The 10,959-nt window shown below is 49.5% G+C and overlaps 2 protein-coding genes across 3 annotated transcripts; one reads left to right on the top strand and one right to left on the bottom strand.

The window, feature by feature from the left end:
* Positions 1–294: 294 nt before the first annotated feature.
* On the top strand, positions 295–7,764 carry LOC125544179 (SNF2 domain-containing protein CLASSY 4-like). The gene is made up of 4 exons (XM_048707766.1): positions 295–2,521; positions 2,784–2,936; positions 3,057–4,970; positions 5,058–7,764. The coding sequence occupies exons 1-3, from the start codon at positions 746–748 to the stop codon at positions 4,944–4,946; spliced, it is 3,819 nt and encodes a 1,272-aa protein (XP_048563723.1). The 5' UTR covers positions 295–745; the 3' UTR covers positions 4,947–4,970; positions 5,058–7,764.
* On the bottom strand, positions 7,605–9,353 carry LOC125544180 (acyl transferase 5-like). Of its 2 annotated transcripts, XM_048707768.1 has the most exons (3): positions 8,814–9,353; positions 7,801–8,689; positions 7,605–7,712 (listed from the first exon to the last, which is right to left on the bottom strand). In XM_048707768.1, the coding sequence occupies exons 1-2, from the start codon at positions 9,237–9,239 to the stop codon at positions 7,847–7,849; spliced, it is 1,269 nt and encodes a 422-aa protein (XP_048563725.1). In that variant the 5' UTR covers positions 9,240–9,353; the 3' UTR covers positions 7,605–7,712; positions 7,801–7,846. The 2 variants fall into 2 exon arrangements, with proteins under 2 accessions (XP_048563725.1, XP_048563724.1); XM_048707767.1 differs by having other exon boundaries at positions 7,605–8,689.
* Between the last annotated feature and the right edge of the window lie 1,606 nt (positions 9,354–10,959).

A 10,959-nucleotide genomic window follows, 5' to 3' on the forward strand; every position in this document is an offset into this window, starting at 1 on the left:
CATTGGTCGAGCTCTTGGTTGTGTGACTCGTTGTTATTTCACATGAACCATAAGAGCAGTCATGATTCATCGACAACAGGTAAGATATTTGCTATGAGTAATAATGGAGGAACGCTATGTCGATAAATCCAAAATTAATGGAGAAACGTTATGCCGATTAATCCGAAGTATTCATTGATAATAGTAAGATATATGTTATGAGTAATAATGGAGGAATATTACGTCGATAAATCCAAAATTAATGGAGGAGCGTCATGTTGATATAAATCCAAAATTAACGGGGCAACTTCCATAATCGTGATTTATATGTGTGTAAAGTAAAAGCAAGGGCGCAGGTGCCAAGTTTTACCAGGTGCCTGCATTGGCATTGGCATTGTTGCAGGTAAAATTGGAACCGGAGGGTGTTCCATTATTGCTGGAGTGGTCATTTCAAAGCGATGGCTCTGGGCTGGTGGGTGGCATGAGCCTACCTTGCCACAAGATCATGCTATGAGGCAAACAGGCAGCGACGTGCTACTGTGGCTCTTTTCCTCAAAATGGAGGGCTACTCCGCTGACCGCCGGGACCCCACGCAGCGCCCATCACCCGAACCCTTTCACGTTTCCACCTCTTCCCCTCGCGCGCCCAATTTTAGCTCATTTTAGCCAGCCAACCGACCCACACCTCACACTCGCACGGCTACACTAGCTGGGACACTCCCAAAAACCCTCGTCCTCTCCCCTGCCGTTTCCACCGCCGCGACGAGATGCCGACCACGCCGTCGCCCGGCGACCTCCCCGGCCGCAGGCCCCGCCGCCTGATCATCGACGACGTCGACGACGACGACGGCCACCACGCGCCGGAGGTCGCCGCGGCCGGGAGCCAGCGCGTCGAGGCGGAAAGCGCCCAGGATTTAGTGCCAAACCCGCTCGCGCCCTCGTCCTCTTCGCAGCCGGTGGCTGCACCGGCCACCGGCGCCAAGCCCGCCGAGATCATCGAGATCGACGACGACGACGACGACGACCGCGTGCCGGAGGTCGCCACGGTCGGGAGCCAGCGCGTCGAGGCGGAAAGCGCCGGGGATTTGTTGCGAAACCCGCTCGCGCCCTCGTCCTCTTCGCAGCGGGCGGATGCACTGGGCACCGGCGGCCATCCCGCCGAGATCATCGAGATCTCCGACGACGACGGAGAAGAAAAAGATGTCGGCGAGACCGGGGGACCTGTCAAGAAGGAGCCTGTCGATGACATCGACTGGCCCTCTCTCCTCTTGTCAAGCGAGGAGGAGGAGGAGGCCCGAAGGTCTGACGAGAGTACGAGCAGCGGCGGCCCCGATGGAACGAGCAACGGAATTGAGACGAGTCGGCGAGAGGGTGCCTCTGACGATGGCGAGGAGGAGGGGGAGGAGGAGGTGGGGATGCCGGATCCAGAGGATAAGGACGGTGCAGAGGACGCGCATGAGGAAGAAGATAAAGAGGAGGAAGAGGAAGATAAAGAGGAAGATGAATGGGAGCAGGAAGAAGAGGAAGAATCGGAGGAATCGGAAGAAGATTCCGAGGAACCTGAGGCAGAGGAAGAACCGGGCCGTCGCGTGCTTAGCGATGCCAGGCTCGCCGGTCGGTACACGGGGCCGCGGCCGGGCGGCGAGATCTTCCTCAAGCGCAAGTTTGAAGGGTGGTACATCACCAAGATGGCGGACACCGCCTCTCCCGGCGGCACCGTCGCGTCGCGGCTGCGGTCAAAGCGGAGATGCCCCGACGCGAAGCTGCTCCGGCAAGCCACCCTCAGAAAGCCGTACTGCGTCGACACGCCCTCGCAGTCCAGCTCGGAGGCAGAGGAGGACGACAAAGACAAACCACCGCCTCATCCAGCGCGGTCGTCCAGTGACGAGGGCGGGCGCGGACATGGCAGGACGGGGATAAGGCGCCCACGGCGCCGAGGACAAAACGCCGATGATGACTCTGACGAAGACGGCAGATCGGCGACGAGGCGGCGCCGAGGACAAAACGCTGCCCACACCGATGAAGACTTTGAGGAACCCGGCGGAATGGCTGCCGCGAGAAGGGAGAAGCAGCGCATGGAAGAAGATGATGCTGCTGCTGACGGCGGCGATGAGGCTGATGAGCAGGGAGCTTCCCGGAGGGCAAAGAAAGAAGGAGCGGCGTCCTGCCGGCAGGCGGCCGGCCGCAAGGGCAAGGACTTCCCCGCAGAGGGATGGGAGCAGCAGGGCGATGTCACCTTCAAGAAGAGCTCCCTGGTTCCTCCGAGGCGGCAGGACGGGCGAGACCAAGAGACTTACGACGATCTGCTCTACTCCATTTTCGAGGGAATCGAGACCACTCTTCAGAACGCCTCTGCTCCTCTGGACGCCCCTGTTCCTGCACCAGAGCAGGGAGGCGATCCGTTTCCTCTGGTGTTCTCCTTCGGGGTTGTAGATAAGGTGGTGCCGGAGAAGACTGCTCTGGACGACCTGTGGGCACAACGTGACTTGGCCTTGGACTTGGAGGCCGAATCCAACAAGGTTTCTTCTCACACTTGCCACAAGGTAACTAACTAATTTTATTTATTTTTTTGGAAATGGAGGTAACTAACTAAATAATCTGTTCCTCCTGTGAATTAATTGTCCAATTGTGCTACTACAATTTTTGGTTTGGACCAGTTACGTTTAATTTTTCTAGCAATTTGTGGCCTTGTTTTAGGTTCCTACAAATGTGAAAAAGATGAAAATTTCTTTTCCCTGGATACTGTATAACACTTTCGTTTCAGTTTTACAAACAAGCTAGTGATCCCTTTGTCTTTTCATTCAGGACGCAGAGAGCGATGAGCATGAAATTCCTGCACATGGAAGGACTTTTTGCAAGCGAGGGAAGCATGATCTCTTTCATGATGATCAAATCGGCATTCGATGCCGAAAATGTGATTACATCGAAATCGAAATTAGACACGTATTTCCATCCATGGTAAGCACAATTTGGCTTCAGCATGTGTGTGTCAGTACGTGTTTCCATTGACTTTTCTAGAAATAGAGAGCATCAATAGGCACCTTGTTTCTCTTTTCCCTGACCTCTTCGATTCAACAGGCCAAGGAATCGACGGATAGGGAGCCAGCAGCGGAGCATGATAGGCTTGACATGTTCGTTGATGACATCCTGAAATCAGTTGGTTATGAAGGGGCAAGCAACGTGGCACTGGGAAGTGACAAAACTGGCGTCGTCTGGGATCTCATTCCTGGGGTACGGGAAGACATGTTCCCACACCAGCGGGAAGGGTTCGAGTTCATGTGGAGAAAACTCGCAGGAGGGATCGACATTGAGCAGCTGAGGCACACCATGAACACTGACACCACAAGTGGCTGTGTGATCTCTCATGCCCCGGGTACCGGCAAGACCAGGCTAGCAATCACATTCGTGCAGTCTTACCTGGAGCTCTTCCCGCACTGCAGGCCAGTTATCATTGCCCCCAGGGGTATGCTGGCTACATGGGAGCAGGAGTTCAGTAAATGGAATGTCAAGCTCCCATTCCATGTCCTCAGTTCCAGTGAGATCCAGTGGGATCAAGACAAGACCATCCAGAAACTGGTCTCCAAGGATCATGGTCTGGGCCAGAAGCTGGCCATGAAGAAACTGAGCCAGAAATCCAAGATGATGCTGAAGCTTGCATCATGGTATGAAGGGAGCAGCATCATCGGTCTAAGCTATTCGCTCTACAGGAATCTTGCCAAGGGCGAAGGCAAGGATGGAGAAATGCAGAGGAACCTGCTTCTTGAGAAGCCCGGCTTGCTGGTCCTCGACGAGGGGCACACACCAAGGAACAAGAAGAGCCTCATTTGGAAAGTTCTCGCAGAGGTCAGCACCGAAAAGCGGATAATCCTGTCAGGGACTCCATTCCAGAACAACTTCCTAGAGCTGTACAACATCTTGTGCCTGGTTAAGCCCAAGTTTGCCAAAGATTTTGCTTGTACAAGACTCAGCAAGAAAGGAGTTGCTTCCACCAGCCAATCAAGAGCAGCGCCTTATGTGGAGGAGGATGAAGGCAAAGAATTCTGGAGTTCATTAAGGATAAGTAACATCACGGATGAACACATCACTGAAATCCGGGAAAAGCTGGGCCCTTTTGTGCACATCCATAATGGTGACATTCTTCAGAAGTCTCTTCCAGGATTGAGAGAATCTGTTGTGATCCTGAACCCTCTTCCTCGTCAGAAGGAAATCATCGCAATGATGGAGGAAAGTGCAGGGAAGGGTTTTCTTGACGCAGAATACAAGATATCTCTTGCGTCCATACACCCATTCCTCGTCACAAGCACAAAGCTGTCAGACACAGAAGCCTCTGTTGTGGACAAGATGAAGAGCGTGCGGCTGAACCCATGCGAAGGAGTGAAGACATGGTTCGTTTTCGAGATCATCCGTCTTTGCGAAGCACTGAAAGAAAGAGTGCTGGTGTTCAGTCAGTACCTTGAGCCACTGGCCCTGATCATGGACCAGCTTACCACAGAGCTAGACTGGACAGAAGGCAAGGAGATCCTACTCATGAGTGGAAATGTGCGTGTTAAACAGCGCGAAGCCTTGATGGAAGCCTTCAACGACATGAACAGTGAGGCTAAGGTGATGCTTGCATCAACCAAGGCCTGCTGTGAAGGAATAACATTGGTCGGTGCATCGCGTGTGGTTCTCCTTGATGTCGTCTGGAATCCTTCTGTTGGACGGCAGGCGATTGGCCGAGCCTATAGAATCGGCCAGGAGAAGATTGTGTACACATACAACCTGATTGCAGAAGGAACAAAGGAGAAGGTCAAATATGACAGACAAGCTACCAAGGATCACATGTCCAAATTACTGTTTTCAAATGAACCGCAACCTACTGGGAGCAATCTGTCACCAGAACTGATTTCCAATGATAGGATTTTGGAAAAAATGGCTGCACGTGAAGAACTCAAAGACATGTTTGTGCAGATTCTCCCTTCCCATTGACTGCAGAAATTACAGCTCAATCTTGTAAGTGGAAGCTTCTGAGATTAGAATGTGCTAATTGACATTTTATGCAACGGTGCTAACCTATTTTTTTATGTTGTGTGTGGACAGGGAGGTCTGATGATTCTACATTCCATCGATATCGGAATCTTCAGAGTCTCCAAATAATAACTGGCATCTTGCTGCCCCTGTGGAATAGCTGCTCCTAGAACTCTTGTGGTGGTGTATTGTAGGGTACCAGTGGGTTTTCGTCCCTTAGTTTGTCTCTTAATTGACGAGGAACAGCGGGTTTCCCATTAGTGTGTCGAACTCGTTTCTTTCCCTTTCTCTCCTTTCTTGCTTTCTGTAAGACTTGGTATTTCCGATATTATTTGCCTGGTAGTGAACTATATAAGTTTATCTATACCAATATAAAAAGATCCAAAGAGGGAGATCCAACTGATCTCGACCATCAAACTAAGTCAATCTAACAACCTAGACTGCTCCAATGTTGAGCGTTCAACGTGTTTAACGTGTAATTAATATCATACCAAATATTGCACTAATCACAGAATTAACATACAAATAATAGCATACATAATATACACATGCAATTAATATATTGCTTAAATATTAATGTGCAACACGTGCAATTAATATATTGCCTGAATATTAACGTGCGTTGCACGTGCGCGTTTACTAGTTTGTATTAGTTACTGTCCCACATTGCTTGCTTTGGTCCCAAGGTAGTTCTACCTTTTTACTAGATACTACTATGACATAGCTTAAGAGCCCTACCATGCCAAACTGCCAAACATGCCAGGTGACTTTTCCATTCAACTATGTTATCAGGTTAGCACCATAAGTCAAGAGAATCCTATCCTGAAAGCAAGAAACATATGCATGATTTAAATTGACTTGAGTTTATTTTGAATTTGTACAATATACTTCAACTGCTGGAATGTTAGTTTGTCGTGGTCCGTCTTCAGATTTGAACTGTAATTGTATTGGAGTTTATTTCGATTTTTTATGATATACTCCCTCCTTTCCGGTTTATAGGGCTTATCTCAAAATTTTAGTTTTCTCATTTTATAAGTCTCAATTTGGTTGTTCCCCATCACATGTTCAGATTTCAAGGTGCAATAAATCATTGCATGCAAGTATTAAGAGAAAATTGACCAATGCATGTACTTTATGCATGCATGCATTGCAATTAATGCATTGGTAAACACAATTTTTTTAAGAAAACAAGCGCATTAATTGAGTGGTTTTGCAAACTACAAAAATTGTTTCACCACTCACCATCTACCTTGGTTGGTGAGATTTTCGAATTGAACCCTATAAACCGGAAAGGAGGCAGTACTTCAACTGCTAGAATGCAAGTTTGTCATGGTCACCTGTCTTCAGGTTTGAACTGCAATTTCATGGGATCTCAACTAATTGACATGATAACTATTGAGTAACATGCAACAATCAGTTGGAAAAATAAAAGCTTTATACAAATTACTTAAACTAGTACAAAAATAATTTAAATGTTTTTTTGTTATCACTATATTATGGAAGATTGTTTAATTTTCTGTATTATTTTCTGTAAAGGAAGATTTTAGTGTCAATTTCCTCTCTCCAGGATGTCAATTCAGTCATGAAAGCTGTGATAGTGTTGCCTTTTTGTTGCATAAGATTTAGTAGATTGACTCAATCTTAAGACTACTATTATTTCTATCACTGTACATTTTCAGGTTGTTTTCTGTTTGCTCTGGTTTACTCTGCCGGCTAGCTACCTGGTCTATATACTCCCTCCGTCCCAAAATAAGTGACTCAATTTGTACTAGTTTTAGTACAAAGTTAGTACAAACTTGAGTCACTTATTTTGGGACGAAGGGAGTACTTCTTATTCCAGCTTTAAATCAGGACAATTGACAAGCTGCACTGCTGCCTTTTGATCAAAAATGAGGAAGAAGTAACAACTTTGTAATTTGGCGTGTAGAAAGGCACCGGACTGTGCCAGAGTTAGGGCAGCAAAAAGTAATAAGTATCTTGAATGAAGATTTCTACCTATATTTGTTTTGTTACTATATACTCCAGTTCCAACAGTTGCCGTTCTGCATCGTCAAACATTCTAAAAACTGAACATGTCCTCTGGCAGGATAATGCTATCAACAGATTAGCCTTGAAAACTTTCATATCAATATATTTTTATAAACGAGTATGTCAATACTTCAGTGAAGAAGATAAAGGTGAATACCTGGATGGTGAATAGTGACAGATAGCTGGGCAGATGAGCCGTGAGTCCATCTCATACGACGCATAACGCATTGGTGGATTAATTTGGTTGGACAGGACCATCTTGAATCTGTTGCAATTTTTCTCCAGCACCATCTGATCTAGGATTCTCCATGCACTCCTCCCCTCAGAGAAATATTTAATCTTACTCAACTGACCAGTGTGAAACATATAGGTAGCCTCAAAAAATTCTGGATTATTTGTGTTTGTGAATGCGACGCACAAAAGAATTGGATTTGAGTTTTCATATGTTAAAACCTATGAATCATCAATCAACATATAGGCAATGAGACCAGAAACAGGAAACTCCTGAAAAACTACTGACTTCCATAACTTCCATCAAAGTATGGCTCCAAATTAAAATAATTTGGTAAGCATATGAAATCATGAATGGAATTGCCCCACCATAAACTGAATTTTATTCATTCTTGTGGCTGACAGCTTACAATTGTTCCACATTGAAAAGAAATCAACACATGGCAGAGATACTAGTGTGATTTATACCTGCACAAAGCATCAGAATGTGACCTAAACAAATGAAAACATTGCATACACACCAATGTGAAGAAAAAGTACAGTGAGAAGGTGTTACAGGTATGAGAACATGTACTCGGCCATGACCAAGAAGCAGCATCCAGCTAAGCGTACTTGGCAAGCTCGTCGGCGAACACAGCGGCGTGTGGCTCCTCCACACAGCGGAGCATGAGCCGGATCCCGCGCTTGGGCGCCGGGGGCTTGAGGTAGATCACCGACGCAACGATGTTGACGTCGTCGTTGAGCGTGAACACATATCCAGGCTCGCCGAAGCCGTAGTCCACCTCGTTGAAGCCAACGCGGCTCCAGTCCGACACCGTCACGGTGCCGTAATCCAGCGGCACGTTGTAGTGGTCATCCTTGGCGCCGCCGTGCATCCAGTCCGTGAACCTCACCTTAAGCGCCTCCTTGGCCTCTCGCATTACGCCGACCACTTCGGGCAGTGGCGCCTCCCGGATGGTCTTGCTGCTCCGGGTGATCCCGACCGGGTACACGCAGTTGCCATAGTAGCCATCCACTGACGGCAGCACGCCCTGAAGGAGGTGCCGCGTGCTGGCGGCGAAGCCAAGGCGGACTTCAGCGGCGTCGGCGAGCTCCACCGCCAGCGCACGGCACTTGAAGACCGCGGCCGTCACCGCGTCGAAGGTGGAGCAGGTCTCCCCCGTGGCGGCCTTGAACTCGTCCTTGATTCGCAGGATGCTCTCCGGCGAGATCTCGACCACCTGTGTCACGAAGCTGAACGCCGTGAATGACGGCGGCGGACCGCGCGGCAGCTTGGGTGGGTCCGGGATCGTTTCGCGGTCCCACACGGGAGCCACTGATGGCGCCGGGAACCCCCGGGCCAGCTCGCCTGCCGCTTGCAGGAACTGCGCGGCGCCCTGCCCGTCGAACACCAGGTGGCTGAAGCAGATCCCCACGGCGAATCCACCGCAGGTGAATTTCGTGACCTACAAATACAATACGGCAGCGCCCGAGTTAGGAATCTAAGTAGATTCGTCGCTCGTCTGGGTCTTGTTTCTCTTTCGTTGGATTGGATCGAGATGAGGTGTAAGTAAGTAATCGCGTGCGAACCTGCGCCATGAGGATGAGGTCCTCGAGCTTCTCCTCGGGGGGAGGGCGGGGGATAAGCTCCGCCTTGGGGATGAGCAGCGGGCGCTCGAGGCCGTTGACGTCGGCGAGCGAGCAGCTCGCCGTGGCCTCCACGAACCAGACGCCCTCGCCGGTACAGTCCACCACGAGGTCGCCCGGGGAGGGCTCCGCGATGCGACCGGCTACCGGATAGTAGGGCACCAGCGCCCTCGCGAACCCTTGGCGCATCGTGGCCACCTGGTCGTCGCCGCCCCGGTCGGAGGACGGGGGGAAGACCTGGATGAAGTCGACCGAGACGCGGACGGCGGCGGTCTTGTCGATAGAGGAGAGCGGGAGCACGCCGCCCGGGGTGGGCCCCGCCGGAGGGACGAGCTCCGGCGGCGACTTGGCGACGGTGGGCGCGGCCATGGTCTCGTGGGTTGGTGGGGGAGCGCGCTGGTTGTTTGCTTTGGCGCTTCCCCACTAGGAATGATGAATGTAGGAGGTTGAGGCCTCCTTTGGTTGGTCTCGTGGGTTGGTGGGGGAGCGCGCTGGTTGTGCTTTGGCGCTTCCCCACTAGGAATGATGAATGGAGGAGGTTGCCTCCTTTGGTTTGAAGGAATTTTATAGGAATTTTAGAGGATAGAATTTTTATAAGATTTTTTTCTTTAAAATCTTTTGGTTCATAGGAATAGATTCCTATTTCTATATAGGATTGGTTTCTATTTTTCATATTTCATAGGAAAATAAAAATGAGCCTAGACTCAATGGAAAAATTTCTTTGGTGTCAACCAAATGACATCTTGTTTCCTATTCCTACTCATAGGATTTGAGATACATGCCATCTCATTTCCTACAAAATTCCTATTCCTATGATAATCCTATCCTATGAACCAAAAGAGGTCTGAGGTTGTTGCCGTCAGTGTTTGCCTCGGTGGCTGGCACGAGCTCACTTCTGGTTTGAAAGTGGTTGACTCTTTTTTTTAAGTACGCCAATGGCATACGTTGTTTTATAGAAGGCAGAAGTTTATGTACAAAAGTCCGAACAAGATATGAATAAAATATCGGAGGGTTACACACCACTCCTACATCTTAGAAGACTTAGCCTACTGTTTCGTAAAAGGATCTAAAGCTCCGACACCGCCGAGACCTGTCAGATTTCGGGTTCCGACAAAACCCTTGAGGTTCGAACACTCGGGTGCGCACGAAGATCTCTCCCCCTCTCTAGCTCGCGCACTCTACGATCTCAGGGCCTAACTCGACAAACCCAAAGAACATGAGACACAAGATTTATACTGGTTCGGGTCACCGTTGTGGTGTAATACCATACTCCAATGTGGTGTGGTGGATTGCCTCTTGGGCTGAGGACGAACAGTACAAGGGAAGAACAGCCTCGCGAGGAGAGGTGTTCTTGTGCTTGGTGTGCTTGTGTGGTTGAAGATTGGAATCCCCCTCCTATGGTGGTGGCTAGTTCTACTTATAGAGGTCCTGGTCCTCTTTCCAAATATTGAGCGGGAAGGGATCCCACAACGGCCAAATTCGAAGGGAGACAACTAGTACAAGCTATCCGGACAAAAGTGGTCTTCGCCTGCCAAGGGCTCTGGTGGTGACACCGTCCTGGGCTCCACGATGATCTCCGTCTTGTCGTCCTGCTGGTCTTGGTCGTGTTGCACTGATATGGAAACCTTTATCTGATGCCTCGGGACTCCTCGTCTGCGCTTGCCCCTTTAGCACCAAAGAGGAAACAAGGATACTGCGCCCGCCTGGTGCCCGCCTGGTTTCAGTCGTCATGGCTTGCGTCACAGGAACCTCGCGAGGTGTCCCTTGCCTTGATCTCTCCGCCCCTCGCGAGCCAGCCCTGGTGAGGCCGCCCCTGAGGAGGTCTTGTGTCGTCCGCCTCGCGAGGGTCTTAAATGTTTGCTGGTGAAGATGGGTCGTACAGGGCCGCTGGTGTGGAGTCACGCTGTAACACCACAGATGTAAAACTTCCCATTTTGGCAATATATCCATCTTGTTCTTCATCTATTCTAAGTGGTTTTCCTCTTTGTGGGTTTCTTTTTGGGTTTGTTTGGTTTGTCTTTGCTTTTCTTGTCTTTGCTTTGTCATATCTCTTTTGTCATCCATTGTTGCACTATGCCCTCATCATATG

This window comes from Triticum urartu, chromosome 3 (genome assembly GCF_003073215.2).
Source record: "Triticum urartu cultivar G1812 chromosome 3, Tu2.1, whole genome shotgun sequence".
Taxonomy (NCBI): domain Eukaryota; kingdom Viridiplantae; phylum Streptophyta; class Magnoliopsida; order Poales; family Poaceae; genus Triticum; species Triticum urartu.

Bases quoted from the DNA above. Each gene is read 5' to 3' on its own strand.
- LOC125544179 (XM_048707766.1), top strand. From the start codon at position 746: ATGCCGACCACGCCGTCGCCCGGCGACCTCCCCGGCCGCAGGCCCCGC. The intron at 2,522-2,783 runs GTAACTAACTAA...CTTTTCATTCAG, and splicing joins CTTCTCACACTTGCCACAAG to GACGCAGAGAGCGATGAGCA. The intron at 2,937-3,056 runs GTAAGCACAATT...TCGATTCAACAG, and splicing joins GACACGTATTTCCATCCATG to GCCAAGGAATCGACGGATAG.
- LOC125544180 (XM_048707768.1), bottom strand. From the start codon at position 9,239: ATGGCCGCGCCCACCGTCGCCAAGTCGCCGCCGGAGCTCGTCCCTCCG. The intron at 8,690-8,813 runs GTTCGCACGCGA...TTGTATTTGTAG, and splicing joins ACCTCATCCTCATGGCGCAG to GTCACGAAATTCACCTGCGG.